Source organism: Vombatus ursinus, unplaced genomic scaffold, assembly GCF_900497805.2.
Source record: "Vombatus ursinus unplaced genomic scaffold, bare-nosed wombat genome assembly UNPS02014812.1, whole genome shotgun sequence".
Taxonomy (NCBI): Eukaryota; Metazoa; Chordata; class Mammalia; order Diprotodontia; family Vombatidae; genus Vombatus; species Vombatus ursinus.
Window position 1 is genome coordinate 82469299 of NW_020954590.1, and position 22733 is coordinate 82492031.

The window sequence follows — 22733 nt, forward strand, 5'->3', positions numbered from 1 at the left end:
GAGGGACAGCTAGGTGGCGCAGTGAATAGAACTCTGGCCTTGGAGTCAGGAGGACCTGAATTCAAATCCAGCCTCAGACACTTAACACTTACTAGCTGTGTGACCCTGGGCAAGTCACTTAACCCCGATCGCCTCACCAAAAAAAAGCAAAAAAAAAAAAAAGATCTCAATGGAAAGGGATAGAAAATCTAACATTTTCTATATATTGGAGCGGGGAAGAAGGAGCGGGAAATATGTGTGTAAATTTTACCCTTCTTTTTTCTCTTTCCTTTGCCTTCCTTTCCTTTATCCTCCCACTCTTTTAAACTCAGATGATCTTTTCATTTTCCAAGTTAATAGCTTTAACTTGAATTCCTTGATTTTTGTGCAGTGATATCAGTCTCTAAAACTTGCTCAGTTTTAACTAACCAGTTTGAGTTCTATGTTATAACATCTGCTCCTTCCCAAACCTATCTCTTTCCTCACCTTCCATGACTGTATGAACAGACACAGATGGACACAAACAAGGTTGTTGCCTAGCCTCATTCTTTTTACAGAAAATCCAATTCTGCTTAAAAGAGAAATGAGTAAATAAATACTAGATTTTTCTTAGTATGTAGTGTTACTGATAATTATAACCCAGGTATGTATTTTTCATGCCTTTTAGTCAGTTCAGAGATCTCCTGCCAGATTGGACAGCCTTATTCCATATAACACAGTTCATTCTATCTTGAAAAAACATTAAAAAATCTATCTATACAGGTTGCTGTTGTTTTTTAATTAGATTGTTTGGTGGCTAATCCAGTGTTGTGAGTGGGGAAAAAAGCCCTACAACATTTTTGTTGCTTTGAAAAAGGAAAGTAGTTGGGCCTACTGATGGAAGAACATTTCTGGCCAAATATGAATTGGATAGAGGAGGAAACAGATTTAGAATGAATTTAGCCTCTGAAGCTCTGGGTTGAAATCTCTATATTCTACCACTTAATACTTATGTGACTTTGGGGAAGTGATTTAACCTCTATGGGCCTCATTTTACTCTTCTGTAAAATGAGAGGATTAAACTAGAGGCCCTCATAGGTTCCTTCCAACTCTCTGTCTATAGAGCCCTATGATCTTTTGTATTATGGTGAAACTATAGAGACCGATAGACTGGAACAGATACCTACATCTTTTTGAAAGGCCTTGGTTTTTATAAGGATGTCTATTGATGTTAAGTTTGTTGTCAGACCAGTACTTCCTCAACATAAACCCATTCATCTGTGTTTACTAAATTGTCAGATTCTAAAATTAGTTTATTCATGTTCAACATGATTAATTTTGCTGCTAAATTTTCCTTTATCCCTGTATTTAATCATATTCGCTTATGTTTACTGATTTCCAGAAACTGATCTGTTGCTACAAGGTACACGAAGAAGTTTGCATGCAGTGAGACTCAAATTCAGAGAAGTCATTGGATTAGAAACTGTAGCTGAAATGATTTCAATATTAATTAATGTACTGAATATCATCCTGTAGTGGTAAACAGTAGTCATGGCTTTCCCATAAGAAAGATGTATTTGAGATTAGGGAGGAAATGACATCTTAAGTAATCTCATTGTGTGAAATTAGACTGTGAAAATTTTGATGCCTGCTGGAGAACACACCTCCAGTTCTGAAATGATCATTGCCAAATGGCACAAAACCCTCACTTAAAAGCAGCTTAAAACAACATTAAATCTATCCTCTCTAACCATCCTTCCCAACAGTATAAAAAGTATGTGGTGGTTTTGAGATGACATCTCCCAGATTGCTATTTGCATTTATAGTAGGAATGGTGAACTGATGTCACCAAGACTGGTTTAACTAGAATGATACCAAAATGAAACAATTGCTCAAACAAAACAAAGACCACTGATATCCTTTACCTCCTCTCCCCTCCCAACCAAATCCCCCACTAGCATAGACATAAACAACATGCCACCACCCAAGGAGTATTGTCTACTAGTATGCTATTTTTTTTTTAAAAGAAGGAAAAAAAAATCACAGACTTTGAAAAGCAATGATTTCTCCTTATTCATCACTGACAAGAAAGGAATGTGGCAGAGATGGTAGTAGTTCAGTGATCTATTATCTCACCTTTCATTGTTAAGAGGCCCTACACAAATAAGAGACTTCCAAAATGCAATTATGTGGACATCATTCGAGTCAGACCTACAAAGAATGGTAAAGTTCATGAGCCTGCTGCTATACCTGTTGAGCTTAGAAGTGATAAGCCATGTATACAAACACATATCTATTCCATGACATTTATATGATCCTGTGTTAATAGTAAGTTATTTGATCTTTCCCCTCGTCAATTTAATGCCCAGATTTATTCATCTTCTTACATGTAACTCTTAGGTTCAAATACTTCTCAAGCAGCCCTGGTGGGGAGGGAGGAAAGAAAGGGATGAAAAGGAGCTCTTCTACCTAAACATGTTTATTTTGTAGTCCAAAAAAAAGATATTAGGTTCTATTCTAAATTTATGAGTTGGCATTTCAAAATTTTATGTTATGGTACTAAAAAAGTTACAATAATGAACTTAGAAGCAACCCTCAAGTTTTTATATCTCAGCAGTCTGTGATCTAACTCAAAAGACCTGAGGATCTTATAGATGTTTTTTGAGGAAAAGCTAGGTTAACACTTGTTGACTGTGTTGTCATGAGGATTCTTTTGAAGATAGGAATTGGACTAGATGGCCACTCCAGTCTCTTCCAGTCTGAAATTTAGCAGTTCTTTGAAAAATTATTCAGGAACTGGGTGCAGCAGTGATTTTGCCTCCCACAAGTCTATATCCAAAGTCCTGCAAAAAGAATTGTGATCTTTCTGCAGATGCAATACACAAGCAGTTGATTCAGTAAATTTGAAGATGAGAAAATAACATATTTTTAGTCATGGGAACCCTATACACTGTGGGGAAAAAAAGCATAAGCACATAATCAGTCTGTAAGCCTGGTACCACATTATCAGATGGATTCATTAAGAGATGAAGAATAAAGTGGATTCTAAGTAAGCTAACATGCCCCTTGGTTTGCACTCTAGTTCAGTCTGTATTTATTGGGCACCTATAGTTGCTTAATATCCAAACACTATTGGGTTTCAGGATGCAAAATGATCACTGTGAATGTTCTGAACCAATTTTTTATTAGCATTATCTAAGAGCAACACTGAATATGAAATGGTGAAATAGTTAAGTCTAATGAGGCTCCTAAGTATGGTCATGCTAGTGTTATTACAATTCTAATAATTGCAACACAGCTTTTTTCATTGTGGATGGGTCAGGGAATGGATGATAATAGGATGCTATAGGGTTTCTACAAACTAAGCTTAAAAAATCCCTACAAAAAAGCTGGTCAAAAGAAAGAATGCTGAGCCATCGGTGAAACTCATCCTAGTTGTAAGGCGGTAGATGCTTCAAACCTGACGGTCTTCATGAACATCAAGCATTGTTTTGATTTTTATTTAACTCCAATAAAATAGAACTTTTTCCTTAACTTATGAAAAAATACCTACCAGAGACCAAATCAGTGTTTTGAAAATATGTACTGTTTTTTCTTTCAAATATATGTAGAGATGATTGATGAATTACAAATTCCTTTACATTTTACAGAATTTGTGCTACCTTTTTATCCTCATGTATTTTCTTCTCATTTTTTTCTTCATGTATTTTCTCAATCAATGGATAGTTACTAATAGTACAAAGTACAAATTTTTTTGATGTTAAAAAGGCATCCTCATGCTAGATAAGCTAGGAAATTATTGAATGAAAAGAACAATAGTCAGAGAGTTAAAAAGAAAAAAGGGAGACTCAGTTTTAATAAAAGTATATTTTTCCCCCAAACACAAAATTATAAGTTAGTATTTATATAACAAATAGAGGCCAGAGAATTTAGGACATGGTTGATCTCTTTGCTGCCTTGTAAATTTTCAAGCACAATCCTTCACATGCTGTAGCATGTAGAAGAACATCTTTTGTCTCTACGAGTCACTCAGGAAGGAGATGGAGAAATGACAACTCTAATGTGCTGACCAAAGAGACAAACACTGTTGAAGCTAGGGATGTTAGCAAGAAATTTGAGTTTGGGAGAGAGCATGGAGCCTTATTAGGCCTAAAGTGCCAGGGAACTAAGATAATTGATCCAATAATTCTCGTAAGTCATATATATTAGAAACTATGAAATTCTGGAGAGGCTTCATGTGTACTTGTTTCCAGTCTGTATCCTTGTTGAAGGTAAGGATTATGTTTTCCTGTGTCTCCTCTTCCCTTTTTATGCCTCCCACAGCACTTTCTCTTCTCATGGTAGGTACTCAGATGTTGGCTGACTGACTGTAGAGAGTAAAGGTGGAGAAATTTAGCTCTAACAAGGCTCTGATCTTAAGAAATAAGATTACGATCACTTTGGTCAATGACCTCTTTTGCTTTCTAATAGGAACACAAGGTGCTGCTGACTGGTACTCCGTTACAGAACACAGTGGAAGAGCTCTTTAGCTTGCTTCATTTCTTAGAACCAACTCGCTTTCCATCAGAAACCACTTTCATGCAAGAATTTGGTGATCTGAAAACAGAAGAGCAGGTATTTATCATATATATGTATATTATATGTTTTGAAAGACTATTCCATGCTAATATGCAAATATGTTTTGCGTGATTTCACATATATACTTAATGTCATATTGCTTGCCTTCTCAATGGATTGGGAAAAGGACTGGAGGGAAGGAGAGAATTCAGAACTCAAAATTTTTTGAAAATGAGTGTTAAAAATAGATGATGATTTTTAAAAAAAGAAAGAAAGGCTATGTTCTAACTTCCCTTGTGTAATGGGTTATTGTATTGCTTGCCTTCTCAATGGATGTGGAAAGGGGTGTATGGAAGGAGAGAATTTGGGACTAAAAATAAAAAAATGAGGGAAAAAATTCCCAAATAAATAATTCCTACAACCTCACTTCCTTTTGGGGGGTGGGGCAAAGATAGGACACTCTGAGTTTGGCACACTCAGTTTATGTTTGGTTAGCTTACCTGAACTTCGTTTTTCCCTTACTTTTCTTTTTTATTCTTTTTCCCATGGACAGCTTATTGATTAGGTTTATATTTAAGAATGATAATGTAAAAAATAAAAGATATCAACAATTTAAAAAGTAATTAGAAAGTCGATGCCAGGAATAGTAATATGGCATGAAAAGGATACTGGTTATATCAATAAATTTCTTAGATAATTGAAGTTTTTGAAATGCCAAAAAATAATAATTTTTACTATTTAAAATGGAAATTTTTTCTTTTACACTCCCATGTACTTCATTCTTATATTGATTGATAAAGGTCATCATCATAATTATTATTTAGTGTACTTTGTTGTTAGACAGTGATATCCTGAGGTGTGGAAAGTTATCTCCTTAAAAGCTTATCTCCTAGCTCTTGGCTGTGCTACAAAGCACTACACCCAATCATGAATAGGGTCTGTCGATGACATCTGTAGTTCATCTAGTCCCAGGGTGAGGAAGTGGCAGACTAACATTTTTCTGCAAGATAAAGGACTTGCTGATGTTTCACATCTGGCTGACCATGAGGAGATACACAGCTGCCTTTACCTCAGTTTACCAGACAGCTCTTACGGCCCTGAACTGTATTTCTACCACTTGTTATTAAAAATATTGCTAACTATAGGTATCTTTTTCTGTATTTGGGTAAACACTAATAGGGTAGCTTTGACTTCTCTAAAAGCTCTAAGCAGATTTTTCATTTTTTTGGATTAAACACCTCTGTAATACCTTGAAAAAAGAAAAAAAGGACTTCTTGGCTCCTGAACTCCCTGAGTTTGCATTAATTGGTGGATCTGCTTTCTCTCCTCTTCAGTGACACTCTCGAGGATTATTGAGGTTTTTGAGAACTATTTGCTCCTGTACTAAACAGTCCTAGACTAGACCTTGCTATTTATTGTGTTTGCATGGTGTATAAAATGTGTTTTTTAGATTTTTGCTAACTCTTTTAACCCTTTCTGCCCCATCTTCTCACTTTTTTGGTGTTCTTTCTCCCAACCCCCTTCCTTCTCTCTTGCTTTTCAACTTATACTATTCAACTGCCTATTCATTATCTAGTCTAAGGCAGAACTGAAGATTTTGCAAAGGAAATAGTATAACAAATTATCGTGTATTGGGGAGGGGGCTGAATAAAATACATGAACTTTGTGAAACTTTTATGCTTGTTTTCAGGTTTATAGCTAATCCCAGAAGTTAGGGATTTTTAAGTCTGATTGCTTGGCAAGTCTAGTATTACTGTACTTGTATTCTTTAAAATTCTTTAAAATGTATTAGGCTACCCACCATTTGCAAAGTTGCTATGTAAACTTTACTGTAAGTTCAAGTTCTGTTTGAGCTGAAATACTATATTGATCTTTAGGTTTTTTCCTAGTGCCATTCCCAACTTTTTGTCTTTATCTGGGTACTAGAGTTTTTGGGTAATAGTTAAATTTATGCAGCTCAGCATACAGAGTATTTTTTCATCATCAGTCAAAAGGGAAGGAAAGGAAGTAGGAGTTTGGAGGCCACATGATCCCCTCCTAGGTACCTTTTACTTTAGCAGTTACTCAGTAGCAGAAGAGAGCTGTTACATAAATGTCATTCTTCCCTTTGTTGGTGCCCAATGTCCCTTTTGTGATCTTCGGCTTTAGTTCCTAATATCACTATGGCTAAAGGCAAACAGAAGGTCTTAATTGATGTTGGGTTATTTTTTCTTAAGTTTTAAATATTATTTAGGATTCAATTTCATTTCAATTCAATAAACATTTCTTAAGTACCTACTGTATGCCTGGCAGTGTGCTAAACATTGGTGATATAAATAAGAAAAAGAAACAGTCTCTTCCCTTAAGGAATTTACAGTCTAATGGGAGAAGACAACACAGAAAAAGAAGTTGAGAAACCAGGAGGGAGGAGGTACCTACCAAAGAGTACCTGGTGTCGGGGCATAGTTTTCCATGGATTCAAAGCTGAGAAAATCTGCTGATGGAAGATTAAATTCAGAACTGAACAGGAGCCATGTAGAGTCTACAAGCATTTCTTAAGCATTAACTGTGCTAGCCACTATGCTAAGTGCTGGGGATACAAAAAAAAGTTTAAAACATCATCCTTCCCTTCAAAGAACTTACATTCTCATGGGGGAGAGAATATGCAAATAACTGTGCATACAAGTATATATAGAGTAAATGGAAGAATTCTCAAGAATTCTTTTTTTTTAATTTTTTGCTTTTGGTGAATTGAACCATTCAGCTTTCATGGGTTTCAGTTATGAAAGGAATGATAGAAAATATTCCTTCAACAGAACAATTAAAAAGAGTTGGGAAAGAAAAAATCACTTTCAAGTTATTGGTATACACATTGTGTGTTCCTCAGTGTTTCCTCTTGGAACTGGTAGTTTCAATATATGGGTTAAATCATTATACACTTATTTACCAAAAGTGTATTGTGTTTGGGGTTTTTTAGGTGCAAAAACTTCAAGCTATTCTGAAGCCAATGATGTTGAGACGCCTCAAGGAGGATGTAGAGAAGAATTTGGCCCCAAAAGAAGAAACTATTATTGAAGTTGAATTAACCAACATTCAAAAGAAATATTACCGTGCCATCCTGGAGAAGAATTTCACATTTCTCTCTAAAGGGGGTGGTCAGGCTAATGTCCCTAACCTTTTAAACACTATGATGGAATTGAGAAAATGCTGCAATCATCCATACCTTATTAATGGTAAGCCTACCTATTTTGAGCTTATTTGATTTTTGGCCAAAGTACATTACACCTGTTGAATATTCATTGCATTGTACATGCTGATTTTAAACTACCTTTGAATGGTGGCTGGCACCGCCCTGCCCATGGTTAACTGGTCGTAATTGCTGCAGGCACAGCAGATCTGTGACACAGCATCTCAGTTCAAAAGGAAATGGAAATGGAAAGCTCAAAGATGGTAAAGGGAGATCAGCACCTAATTGAGGTATTTGTCCTGATTAATCAGAAGAATTGGAAAAACACTGAAAAAAAAAGCATTAGAGAGAATAGGCAGTTGTCTGTCCCCAAACATTTTCTGTTTGGAATGCATACTTAAGGATTTTCTGTTGGTGAGGGGGACCCTGACAAGAGAGGGACCTCTAGAACATCTCTGCCCTGTGAATGAAGAGAATACTTTGTAACTTTGATATGAAACTATTTTATGTCAATTATTAATGACTTAATGGTAATTTTCCTCACCCAGATTGTTTAGATATATGGGTGATTATGTTATATAAAAATTTTTTTGTACTATATTGATTACCTTCTAGGTGCAATGTGTTTAATCATTTTTCAGTTGTGTCTGACTCTTGACTCCATTTGAGATTTTCTTTGCCAAGATAATGGAATGGTTTGGCATTTCCTTCTCCAGCTCATTTTACAGATGAGGAAATGGAGGCAAACAGGATTAAGTGACTTGCTCAGTGTTACTTAGCTAGTATCTGAGGCCAGATTTGAACTAGCAAAGAGGAATGTTCTTGACCAGGCCCAGCACTCTATCAACTGCACCACCTAGCTGCTTTTATATGTGCAGTGTACTGAGAGATAGAAGGCAAAGAGAATGTAGTTCCTGCCCTCAGGGAGCTTACAATCTAGGGAAATAGGACATTGGATTTAGGACTGGAGAAGACTTTAGAAATTATCTGACTCAACCCTCTTATGTCAAAGCTAAAGAAATTGAGGCCAAAGAGGTTAAAAGACTTCCCCAATTTCACATAGGCTAGAAGAACCAGGACTCGATCTCAAAGTCATCTGACTTCAAATCTAGCACTGTTCCCCTGTACTATCCTGTTTCCATCAACAATGTATTCAAATAACTGTAGTAAAAGGTAGTATGTTAAGTGCCATAAGTGAAGTACTAGAGGAGAGACACAAATGAATTGAGGAGGTAGCATTTGATCTGGTTCTTGAAGGATAAGAAAGATTCTAATATATAGACTGAGCTCAGGAAGTCTGGAAGGGAGGGGAAAACTATCTAGATCAAAACAGTGGACTGGAGAAAGCATGGGGCTACTTTGGGAGCTAGCAAATACAACAGCTTGGCTGCATGTATAGGAACATAAGTTGGAAAAGATTGGTTACGGCCTAAAAATGAAGTACCTCAAATGGCAGGCTCAAGAGTTTGGACCTTATCCATTTGGCAATGGAACATTATTGAAAATTTTGGGGGGCAGCTAGGTGGTGCACTGGATAGAGCACCGGCCCTGAAGTCAGGAGGACCTGAGTTCAAATCTGGCCTCAGACCAAACACTTGACACTTACTAGCTGTGCGACCCTGGGCAAGTCACTTAACCCCAATTGCCTAAAAAAAAAAAAGAAAGAAAGAAAGAAAGAAAGAAAATTTTTAATCAAGGGGAGCCATTGGTTTGGGAATCAAGAAACTTGGATTCAAGTTCTGCCTTTAACAGTCTGTGAGCTTGTGTCAGTCTCTTGAACATTCAAAACTTCATTTTCCCTAGCTATAAAATGGGGATAATAGAACTTATGCTATTTATAATAGCAGGTCTTTGTGAGGAAACTGTTTTATAAACATTTTTTTAAAAAAGGCTGTTTTTATTAAACTTGTGAATGAGTTTTCTTTTAGTAAGATTCATCTTGGATGATAGAGTACAGAGTAGATTAGGACAAGAATATGATTGTAGGCTAATCAGTTAGGAACTGGATTAGTCTGGAGCCAGGTCTAGATCCAGATCTAACTGCAGTAGTCTGAGTAAAAGATAAAATGAACTCTTGAATTCACATAGTGGGATTGGAAAAGTGGAAGATGAATGGGAAAACCCAATTAAGGGAAATTGTCAACATATTTTGGCATAATTTTTTTGTGTTCAGCACACACTATTCTTCTCTATTCTATATCTCAAAGCTCTTAGATATGATCCCTAAGTTGTTGCTTCTTTAATCCATGATGATGCAGCCCTTCTTCTCTATTTAACTCTTGATCCCATACCTTTCTGTCTCTTTAGGCAACTTGTTGCTGCAGTCATCTTCTTTCTTTAGCCTTCAATCTCTGCATCTACTGATTTCTTCCCTGCTGCCTTTGAATAAATCCAGCTCTCCCTTTTCCTTAAAAAAACAAACAAACAAAAAAAAAACCTTCTTTTAACCCTGCTATCCCCCTGAAATTGATCTTTATATTTCACATTTAAACTCCTGGAAAAAGCTGTTTACATCCATTGTTGCTACTTTACAGTCTGACTTTTATTATCACTCAACTGAAGCTGTTATCTCTTGAGATACCAAATCCAATAATCATCTTTTTTTTTTTTAAGTGAGGCAGTTGGGGTTAAGTGACTTGCCCAAGTTCACACAGCTACTAACTGTCAAGTGTTTGGTCTGAGGCCGAATTTGAACTCAGGTCCTCCTGACTTCAGGGCCGGTGCTCTATCTACTGCGCCACCCAACTGCCCCCTTAATCACCTTTTTTTCTTGATTTTTGTGCAGCATTTAACATGATTGACCACCCTTTATTTCTGGATACTCTCTTGACTTTTGTGATACTTTTTAGTTTCTTCTCCTACCTGTCTGGTCAGTCTCCTTTCTTGGATCATCATGAATCAGTTAATGTACAAGCATTTATGAAGTACTTAGTATGTGCCAGACATTGTTCTAGGTTCTGGGGATATCAAGACAAGTGTGAAACAGTCTCTGCCCTTGAGAAGTTTGCAATCTAGTGATCAGAGATATGGAGAGAGAGAGAGGGAGAGAAAGACAGAGAGAGAAGTAGTAGTAGAGTAGTAGTAGCAGCAGCAGCAGTAGCAGCAGCACCATCTGAGGTGAACAGAAAAGGCCTCATGTAGAAGGCACACTCCATTGTGGGTGTCCTCCAAAGCTCTGACCTGGGAACTCTTCCCTCTTGGTGTGCTCATCAGCTATCATGGATGATTACACAAATGATTGTAACACAGATGATTCCCAGATATGTATATCCATCTTTAGTATCTCTTTTCTGAACTCCAATCACATAGCACCAATAATCTATGAGATACTTTGAACTGGATGTCCTGTAGACATCACAAACTCAATATATCCAAACTGAACTCATTTTATAATTCCACCAAAATGCTGATCCTCTCCCTAACCTCTCCATTTCTGTCAAGAACATCACCATCTTTTTGGTCATCCAGATCTGTGAAATTCTCCTAAACACTTCACACCCTCTTATCCCAGGCATATCCAGTCAGTTATTAAATCTTGTCAATTCTATCTTTACAACATCTCTTGTATCTAATCCCTTCTCTACACTCACATGTTCACTATCCAAGTTCAGATAAGTCAACAAATATTTATTAAGCACTTCTGTGTGCCAGGCACTCTGCTAAGCACTAGGTTCAGCCCTTTTACTTGGACTACTACAGTAGCATCTTAACTAATCTTTATTGCTTTCATTGTCTTTTGTCTCCAATCCATCCATCTATCCAACTACAGAAATAACACATCTGACCATATCGTTACTCAAAAAAACTCTAGTGGTTCTCTGTTGCTTTGAAGTTAAATATAACCGTCTCTGTTTGGTATTTAAAACCTTTCACAATCTGGCTCCAGTCCATCTTTTTAGGTTTCATTCCCCCTCATATACCCTATATTCTAGTCACAACACCTTATTTGTGACATTCCTTCCATCTCCCTGCTTTTGTATGGGCTGTCCTTTCTTACTGGAATGCAATCCTTTTCATCTCTGCCTCTTGGAATCCCTAGCTTCCTTCCAAACTCAACTCAAATGTTATCTCCTACATGAGGCTTTTCCATATCCCCCCTCCTCCCTCACAGTTACTTTATATATATTTTGTACTTTCTTACATATTTTACATGCTGTTTCTCCAAATAGAATGTACGCTACTTGAGGACAGGGATTTTCTTTCATCTCAGATGTGGCTATCAAAGTTCCTGGCTCATAGTAGGGGCAAAGGAAATGCTTATTATTGAATGGATAAATCCGTGCCTGAAAACTTTCTAGTCAAGAGGTAAAAATGGAGCTCTTCTACTGAAGTAGTTTAATGGGGTTTAGAGTCGGCCATTTCAATGAATTCAAACATTTGAGTCCCCTGTCCTCTTCCCATCTATGAGGAATTCACCTTTATAGCAGCCCCATAACATAGCCCTCATAGCATTATTATATTAAGACTCTAGTATATTCTCATAGAATCATTGTCTCTCAGAGGTCTTCTGGTCCAGCCTTTCCTTGAATGGGAATCCCTTCAACTCTAAACTCTCTTCAACTTTTGGACTACTCTGATGAGCAGGAAGCATAGTCTATCCTCAACAGTTCGGTGTTTAACTTTCTTGACTTCAAGCAGTCCTGTGATTTTATTAGTAACCTCATTTTCATTTTCCCATTGGCAACCACGCACATTCACCACTATATTCAGTAGAGGAAAAAAAATAAATGAGAGGCATGATGCATGCAAGTTTGTGGATCACCTGGTATCCTACTAGGCACTTTATGGATCTTGTTCACTGTTCTCAAAACTCAAATTTTGTGTTGCATTTATGCCCCCAAAGCATAGTGCAAGTCCTTTGGGCTGTAAGCTCAAGTGTGCAAAGTCAGTGATGCTGCTCAGTGAGGAAAAAAAGGTGTTGATAAACTTCATGCTGGAATGTCTACGTCACTGTTGACTTTGAGTTTGGTGTTAACAAATCAACAATTTGCTATAACTGCAAAAAGAAGGACAGTATTCATAAAAGGGTTTGGGAATTCGCTCCAGAACATGCTAAAATAACTTCTCAAGTATGCGATAAAGAAATTGAAAAAACTGGAAAAGCAATAATTTTGTGAGTAAATAAAATTGTGGTCACCCCTGCCCTCTCTCCAGCCAGCATCCCACCTTCTCTCCTTCCCCTGCCACCAGGGCATTTGCTTCTTATCAGATTGCAGTTTAGCCACTGTGCTGAAAGGAAGAGTAGAGATGGCAGTTTACACCTTTCCCTCTTTTACCTCGGTTCTTCTGTCATCACCACTCCCCTTTCCATCCAATGCTTCCTCCAATTTTGTCAGTTATTTCATGGTTACTGCTAGGAAAAAACACCTATTATCAGAATTAATGTTTTGTTATAAAGAAATGCGTGCATAAAAGAGTATTTTCAGCAATATCTGGTGAAAGATTACAATTTTTGGTGGTTGCAGGAATGTTACACCTGCAAAAGTTGAGGATTGACTATATTTCCTTAGGTTGAGCAAAAACTGACTTTTCCATCACTTCCCTCCATTGCTCCTAGCTCTGTCTTCTGGGGACAAATAAAACATGTTTGGCTCTTTTTCCATATCACAACTCTTCATATACCTGAAGACAGCTGTCCTGTCTCTCCTACATCTTCTCTCTTTCTTTTTCTCCATCCCCATTTCTTTCAGCCAATCCTCTTATTACATTGCATCAAGTCTCTTCACCATCATGGTCACTCTCCTTTGGATATTCTCCAACTTGTCAATATCCTGCCTAAAATGTGGCACCCAAAACTATACACATCACTCCAGATGTGGTCTGACCAGATTAGAGTGCAGCTGAACTGTAGCTTGCCTCTTTCTCTGTGCTGTGCATCTCTTAATGCATGAGCTTTTCTGGCTGTCTTGTTGACTTATGTCAGTCACATTTGGTAGCAACACCTTTCCCCTGCCACCTCTATCTGCCTCCATTTCTTCTCCTCATCTTGTCTTTTTAACTCTTTGCTGTCTTTCTTTTGACTTAGTCATTCCACTAAAACTGCTCTCTCCAAAGTCATTAAGGATCTCTTAACTACTACGTCTAGTGGTAATTAATCATCTATGAAAATTGATCTCAATCCTCATCCCTCTCCTCTCAACAGCCTTTGACACTGTTCCAACACACTCTTCTTCCCCCCACCCCACACCATCGTCTTGATATTCTCTTCTCTAGGTTTTTTGTGACGGTGCTCTCTCCTGATTTTCCTCCTACCAGTCTGACTACTTGTTTTCAGTCTCCTTTGCTAGATCTTCATCTAGATCACCCCCTCCCTAAGGTTCTGTAATGGATCCTTTTCTCTTCTCCTTTCACTTGTTATGCTCATCAGTTTGCCAGGATTGAGATATCTTTAGGCTGATGATTCCCAGATCTACTTATCCAGCCCTACCCTACATCCTAATCTCCAGTCTCATATCTCCAACTGCCTATTGAACATTTCAAAATGGATAGTCCTATAGACATCTTAAACTCAACATGTCCAAAACTGAACTTGTCTTTCCCTACCAAGCCCTCCCCTTCTTCCCTCCTCCAAATTTCCCTATTATAGTGGCTAGTACCACATTCCCCCAATCATCCAGGGTCACAACCTAGGTATCATCCTCAACTTCACACTCTCCCCATAGCCAATCTGTTGCCAACCCCTATCAGAAAAATTTCTACCTTCATAACCTACCTGTATTCTCCCTTTTCTCCTTTGGCACTGCCACCATCATAGTGCTGTCCCTCATCATCTCAGACTGTAGTAGCCTTCTAGTTGATCTCCTTGAGTCAACTGTCTCCATATTCCAACCCATCCACCACTCAGCTATCAAAGAGATCTTCCTAAAACTCAGGCCTCACCATATAACCCTCCTATTCAGTAAACTCCCAGGATTACCTATTATCTCTAGGACCAAATATAAAATCCTCAATTTGGTTTTTTAAAAACCCTTCATAATCTGTCCCTTTCCTTCCTCTTTGATTTAGTGATACTGGTCACCTTGCTGTCTTTCACACACACTACTCCATCTCCTCATTCCCTGAATTTTCACTGGCTATTCCCCATTCCTGGAATTCTCTTCTTCATTTTTTCCTTGTAACTTTCCTAACTTCCTTCAAGTCTTCAGCTGAAGTCCCACCTTCAAAAGAAGCCTTTCTCAGTCCTTCTTAATCTTAGTGCCTTCTTTCTGAGATTACCCCAAATTTATCCTGACTGTATCTTGTTGTATAAACATAGTTTTCATGTTGTTGTCCCTATTAGACTGTGAACTCTATGAGACTAAGGATGCTTTTCCCCCCTTTCTTTGTATCTCTGATGTTTAGCACAATACTCTACATAGTAGGTATTTAATAAATGCAAGTTGACTTGTTTACATTGCTTTGTCACCGTACAGCTCATTTAGTAGCTGCAATAAGCTGACTGCCCAAAATGTTCTCTTTGGCAATCACTGATTTGTTCTATCGTGGTGATAATGGAGGGGGTTAGCTTATCTTTATAACCTAGTTCTCTAGTGGTTATTAAATATGTACTTTAAATATTCTATGTACTAGGAAATTGTGGACAAAAGCAGTGGTTCCCAATTGTTTTGTTTTGTTTTTTAGCACAAAGGCTCTCTTTTAGCATTAAGAAATTTCCTAGACCTTCTACATGATAATAATTGTATTAATTGTTGATTAAGAAAATATATAGCAGATATATGAATTAAGTAATTTCTATTTTATTAATCACAAATGCATCTATATAAATTTGAAAAACAGTGATATGATAAATATATTTATTCAGCTTATGAAATACTTCTTTATTATATTGAACCTAATTGCATATTTTGTCAAAGTTAAATATGAATCAAATTGACAAAACTTGCTCTAGATAGAAATTCAAGAGCCACTTGTTATAACCCCTAACGGAAAAACCCTGGTTGGAAGAAGGCCACGATTAGGCACATACCTGGCCAGAAGAGTTGTTTTGTAGATGGTATTACGGACACTGTATTACTAGCATTTTCTAAAAGTTTATTTATTTATTTTTCCAATACTTTTTTGCAACAACTTTATTACTTAAATCTCTGACTCTAGTATTCAAGGTCATCCAAAACCTGGCTCCACCCTAACTATCTTGCCTTATCTCCTACTGTTTTTTCCTTGTTTTTTCAAAGACTCTTCTGCCTTGTTTATTCTGTCCACTGTTCTGTTTAGGCTCAATTCCTATCACTGTACCCCCTCCCTTCCTCAAGAGCCCTGCCCTAGGGTCACTTCTTCCTCAAAAGTTGCCCTGATTTCTCCTTAAAGAGATCCCTGTTCTCTTTAATCTCTCTGGCTCTTTTTTCTTAGTTGTATGCTTGACTTCCCTATCCTCCAGCACTAGATTGTAAATTCCTTGTGCTCAGGGCTTGTATTGTTTCTATCTTTTAATTAATTTATTTTTAGTTTTCAACATTCACTTACATAAGATTTTGAGTTTTAAATTTTCTTCCCCTGCCATTTCTCCCCCCCCCCCCATGGCATACAATCTGATATAGGCTCTACATATACATTCATGTTAAGTATATTTTCTCATTAGTCTTGATGTAAAGAACAATTAGAACTAATGGGAAGAGTCATGAGAATGATGTTTCTATCTTTGTAACCTTAGCCCATAGTATAGTGTCTTCACAAAGTAGGCATTTAATGTATTCTTATTTAGTTGAATAGCCTGGAGGATGGAAAAGGAAGCATACCAAGTTAGTTCATGATATGGAGCTGCAAAGGAAGTCTATAACCTGTAAGATAAGATTAAAATTCTAAATCACTGTGGTACATTTCATGTAATAAGGGAAAATGAATTTGATGTACACTTGTTTAAAAAATGTAGTATAGCAAAAAAAGGATCTAGCAGTGATAGTAGACCACAGGCTGAATATATCCAATATCCAATATATACATCATTTAAAAAAAATCTTCTCTATTGATGGCTTCTGTATGCTGGTTAACCAACCCCACAACCTAGACATAACCACCAGATGATGATTTACTAACTTCAAATAAAATTTGATATGCAGAATTCCAATACATGTAGAAAAAGTTCATATTAAAGCTATGTTAAACCTCAAAGAGATTCAGGAATACCAGTTAAGTAGTCCTCATAATAAATAGCATTCCATATGTGTCTAATTAAGTAGCATTTTGTGTGTGTGTGTGTGTATGTATATTTACCTATATATACATGCATGTATAATATACCTTTAAGGTTTACAAAGTACTTCCTTATAATAATTATCCCATTTTTAGCGATAAATTGGTACTTAGAGGATTTTGTGATTTGTCTGAAGTCACACAACTAGGAAGTATGAAAACCAACTAGGAAGTAAAAGTAAGAACCTTGACTTAAACCTCCAGGTCTTCTGGCTTGGTGCCTAATGGTCTTTTTATTTCATAAATCAATGTGTAAGACAATATATTTGTGTAACTTTTTCAAAAAAGTTTTATATGCATGTGTGTGTTCAATCATGTCTGACTCTTGGGGTTTTCTTGGCAAAAATACTGGAATGGTTTAGCATTTCCTTCTCCAGCTCATTTTACAGATGAGAAAACTGAGGCAAACAAGGTGAAATGACTTACCTGGGGTCACACAACTAGTACATGTATGAGGTCACATTTGAACTCAGGTCCGCCTGACTCCAGGCCTAGCATTCCATGCACTGTGCTATATGCTATATGGCCAATTGTAACCCATTTCCCACTTATGTTTTTGGTCAGTATTCTCCATATTCAGTATGAAGGTCAGACCTTCATTGCAAGAAAATAATAGCTGATATTTATCCAGACTTTTATAAAAATGCTTTATAGTCTTTATCTCATTGATTATAATAACTCTGTTAGGTTATGTAAGTATTTCTATCTTCATTTTACAGATAAGGAAACTGAGGCTCAAAGAGGTAACTTGCTCACATCATATGTCTTAAGTGGTTGAACCAAAATTGAAATCTGATTCTTCTGAATCCATGGCCATAGCTCTTTTCCTACTGTACTATAACTTAATAAATGTGGACTATGATATAACATCTAATAACCATCTCTTAACATTGCCACTATTATAACTTTCAGGGCTCAAGATGAATAACTTAGGAAATACTGATTTGTTTGGTGACGATGGTGACGAGAGAATCCTCTCATACCAGTTAAAGTAACTCAAGAACCTGAATTTATTTTTTTTAATTGAAATGATAAATCTTAGGTCTTACTAGCAGATATGATAGTTTACTTTTTTTTAATTAATTTATTTTGATTTCTTAACAATCACTTCCATATGCTTTTGAGTTTAAAATTTTTCTCCCCCTTCCTCCCCACCACCCTCCCCAAGACGGTGTACAATCTGATATAGGCTATACATATACATTCCCATTAAACATATTTCCACATTAGTGATGTTATAAGTAAGAATTAGAACCAATAGGAGGAACCACCAGAAAGAGGAAACAAAACTCAACAAAAGAGAAAAAGAATAGCAAATAGTATGCTTTGATTTACATTCAAATTCCATAGTTCTTTCTTTGGATATGGATAGCATTTTCCATCATGAAGCCTTTGGAGATGTCTTAGATCCTTGTATTGCTGGGAAGGGTTAAGTTTATCAATATTAGTCATCGCACAATGTGGCTGTTGTTGTGTACAACATTCTCTTGGTTCTGCTCCCTTCACTCAGCATCAGACCATACAAGTCATTCCAGGTTTTTCTAAAGTCAGCCTGTTCATCATTTCTTATAGCACAATAGTATTCCATTACATTCATATACCACAACTTGCTCAGCCATTCTCCAATTGATGGGCGTCCTCTCAATTTCCAATTCTTTGCCACCACAAAAAGAGCTGCTATGAATATTTTTGTACATATGGGTCCTTTTCCCATTTGTATGATCTCTTTGGGATATAGCCCTGGAAGTGCTATTGCTGGGTCAAAGGGTATGCACATTTTAAAATACCACTTAATTTACCACTTAATTCCAATTTGAAAAATATTTGGGAAATTTAAAAAGCAGGAATGCTCTTTTTTATTTTCTACTCTGAATAAACAAAAAGAAGAGCATGAAGACTAATCTGCTTAACACACTATTTTAGGCTTCTATTTAATCCAAAAGTTCTAGCTTTTGTTTAATTGCATTTTCAAAGTTATCACTAAATTAGTTTTTTTTTTAAATCAAGGCTTGTTTTGTCAAAATAACTATATATCATTATTGATGAATAAAAATACCCAGAATATTTAATTTATTTATTTAAATATCTTTTTTTTCTTGGTATGGCAGATTGTGGAAACTCCTGGACTTGGGGTCAGAAAACCTGAATTCAGTATGGGCTCTGATAGTGAGCTGTGACTGTAATATGCTAACTGTGAATGAGAAAATATTTTGTACCCAGGGTAATTTGTTATTAATTAAAATATCACAAAGCATCTCTTAGATATGAAAGGGTTAGTTGTTTGCATTCAGAAAAGTTTGCTTCTAAGGACCTCTCATACTGGGTCTGGAATCAGAAAGACCTGTGTTCAAATCCAGCCTCAGATACTTCCTGGCTGCATGACCCTGGGCAAGTTATTTAACCTCTGCCTCAGTTTTTTCATCTTTAAAATGGGGATAATAATGGTACCTATTTCCCAGAGCTGTGAAGATCAAATGAAATAATAATTGTAAAATGCTTAGCACAGTTCCTGGAACGTAATAAGTGCTATATAAATGTTAGCTATTATGACTGTTGTTATTATTATTATTATTAGTGGTGTGAAGTAAATGTTTGATTTAAAGTGTAGAGGCCTGGATTTAAACCATGCATCTAAAATAGTTACAGGATAATGGTAAAATTAGTGAAATTTCAGTTTTGTTGTCTATAAAATAAAAATAATAATACACCATCTTAATGACAGGGTTTAATGAGAAAACACTTTGTAGACCCTAAAATTCTATAGATTTATGAGTTGTTAGAGTAGGGCAGAAAAGGGGAGAAAAATATCCCATTTGGAAACACTGGTACTTCTCTTGCCAGAGACTATTTCTTTTGTCTATCCATCTCTTATTTAAATTATTAAAGCTGAAAACCACACTAAGATTTTTGAAACATCCTGCATGTTAATTTTAGAATGTTCTTTAGAAGAAAGTTTTAGTGCTTGATTAAGGAATTGAGTGCCTTTAACTAGTTCTCAGTAAAATATATACATGTGTATATATACACATACACACACATATACATAGATACATATGTAGTTAACATATCGTATTTGTACATATGATCATAGCATGATTTGATTTCTGCTAGTTACCTTTCAGTGGGCTTCCATTTGTAGTTAGTTATGCTATCAGCTTGTGAAGGCAATTCTGTTTGATTAAATGTTTTTCTTTCCATGCTTTAACTTTTTAAAACCTGGCCACATGCTTCACACACACACCGTGTGTGTGTGTGTGTGTTTGTATATATGTGTGTATATGTGTGTGTGTGTATATATACACACACAATGCAAATATTGAAAAAAGTTAGTAATGGGAGGAAGAAGTTATGAACGTTTGTATTTAGCATATACCTTGCATATAGTCGGTATTTAATAAATGTTTGTTGATTGACAAGTTAGTTCCTGGGACTAGGGAGGAAAAGTCCAATTAGGTGGTGTTTTTATATTTATAATCCTTTTGTAATGGACAGAAATCTACCTCATAAAAAGTTTTATTTCATCCAAACTTTTCATTCTGGCTAGATTTTATTGAATCTAGTTTGAATCAAAAACCATGCTATATTTATTTTATAGACATGTTTAGAGACCAGACCGTGGCTTTATAATTCTAAGTTGAAGTTCCTTAGCAGTTTAGAAAGTTTTGTTTGCTAGTGTCTAAATAATCCATCAAGAACAAAAGTCTCTTTTGGAGAAAGAAAATACTTCATTCTTTCATACATTTGTGGTACCTCAAAAGAAGTACCAAATATGATTTGGATGGGGGAGGAGGACTTCAAGCTTAGAAGTTTTTATATGAAATATTTGTCACAATGTAAATAAAAGAGCTTTGGATAATTGTAGGTAGCATTTTTTTTCTTGGCTAATTACTAGAAAAAATATCAAAAAGAAAATTTTTTAAAATAAAAAAATCATTGAATAACCTAGAAACATGAGCTTTGCTTTGTATTGATTTTGGACAATGACGATATTAATATGTGTTGATAGACTAAATTTGCCACACTTGTACTCCAGTTTCTAAAATGTCATTTTCTTAGTCTGAGAACATATTTTGGTTGTTTGTGTTTGTGTTCAGCTAGTAAACATTTCTTCATTTCTTTAACAACTTAGCTTCCAAAATTTCAGTAGGTATCTGGCCCATTGGCTTGTTTCTGCCACTTCTGGCTTGACAATCTGTTGTTGAAATTCAGTTATTACAGACAGCAAACACTTGTTTGTTGGGAAAATGTCTTTTTCCTTCAAATATGTTATACTTAAAACTTTGATCCCTTCTGTGCATTTATATTTTGCATAGGCTTTGCATAGGCATAAGTTGGTATATTCTTGTTTGTTGATATAAGTATAGAGCTTACACTGTTCCTACAGCTTGCATCAGGTCTTGAAAGCAAGTTCATTGTTTTTAGTAATAAAAACCTTTTATAGTATTCACGTAATGCTATCCAATCTCTGCAGGTGCTGAAGAGAAAATTTTGGAAGAGTTTAAAGAAACACACAATGCAGACTCTCCAGATTTTCAGCTCCAGGCAATGATCCAGGCTGCTGGCAAGCTAGTGCTGATTGACAAGCTGCTGCCAAAACTGAAGGCTGGTGGCCACAGGGTGCTTATCTTTTCCCAGATGGTGCGCTGCTTGGACATACTGGAAGACTACCTCATTCAAAGACGGTAAGGACAACAGTATGAGAATAATAAAAATGAAATAAAAATCAACTTACAAATATATTAACTTTTTGACAATATAAGTGACACTTATGATAAATGGAGTGAAAATTGAACCAGTAAAGTGTGTTTTATATCAGTGCTGTATCACCTTGGGGGGAGATGGTGGGAAACACTCACATAGCTATAGAATTATATGGCATTCCTCTTTAATTGTATTTTGGGCTATCCTTTAGTTCATCATTTCCATCCTTTTTTTTTTTTTTTTTTTTTTGGATAGGGGAAGGTAAGAGGTATTTTTTTTTAACCAAAAATACACATTGCATTTGAGTTGATTTAAATAATTATTTTGGTATTGTGTATAAGTTGTTTCTATGACCCAAGTATTATACTGGAAGGGGAAAATTGTTTTCAGGAGATGAGTAGAGGGAGGAAATGTCTGTTATTTTTTTAAACAAAGAGAAAAAGATAATCCCTCTTTGCTATGAAATCAATACTGGTTTCATTATCTGTAAAATGAAAGAGTTTGACTAAATGATCTTTAAGATTCCTTATAGATCAAACATATATAAATTTAGCCCAAACATATTATGAATTTACATATTCTTATTCTGCTAGTAAATAAACATGTCCATCATACTGAATAATGTGAATATCTAATTTGTATTGAGTTGAGGAGAATGAGGATTTTAGAGAAACACAATATGACCTGCCAGAACTTTTTGTAATATTAATCTGTTTCAGGTACCCATATGAAAGAATTGATGGCCGAGTAAGAGGCAACCTTCGTCAGGCAGCTATTGACAGGTTTTCTAGGCCTGACTCTGATAGGTTTGTTTTCCTCCTGTGTACAAGAGCAGGAGGTTTAGGCATTAATCTGACTGCTGCTGATACCTGCATCATCTTTGATTCAGACTGGAATCCCCAAAATGATCTTCAGGTAAACCCAGGAAGCAGTTCTTGCTTACTTATTAAAAAACAGCATTTAACTATTATGATCCTTAGTAAAAAGGATCAATTAAGCATTCATTAAGGACCTACTGTGTGTCAAGCACTGTATTAGGCTTTGGTGATGTAAGTATAATAAATAAGACAATTCCTATGTATAAGAAGCTTACATTCTAACAGGGAAGATTTCAAGTGTGTGTGTGTGTGTGTGTGTGTGTGTGTGTGTGTGTGTGTGTGTG

The 22733-nt window shown here is 36.1% G+C and overlaps 1 protein-coding gene across 4 annotated transcripts in view; it reads left to right on the forward strand.

Moving 5' to 3' along the window:
• Positions 1-22733, forward strand: part of LOC114053891 (chromodomain-helicase-DNA-binding protein 7) — a 245912-nt gene that overhangs the window by 194016 nt on the left and 29163 nt on the right. For all 4 annotated transcript variants that reach the window (XM_027877001.1, XM_027877003.1, XM_027877004.1 and 1 more), the window contains exons 14-17: positions 4429-4572; positions 7472-7727; positions 21342-21552; positions 22291-22486. In XM_027877001.1, the coding sequence (XP_027732802.1) occupies positions 4429-4572; positions 7472-7727; positions 21342-21552; positions 22291-22486 (807 nt within the window). The remainder of the gene's footprint in view (positions 1-4428; positions 4573-7471; positions 7728-21341; positions 21553-22290; positions 22487-22733) is intronic.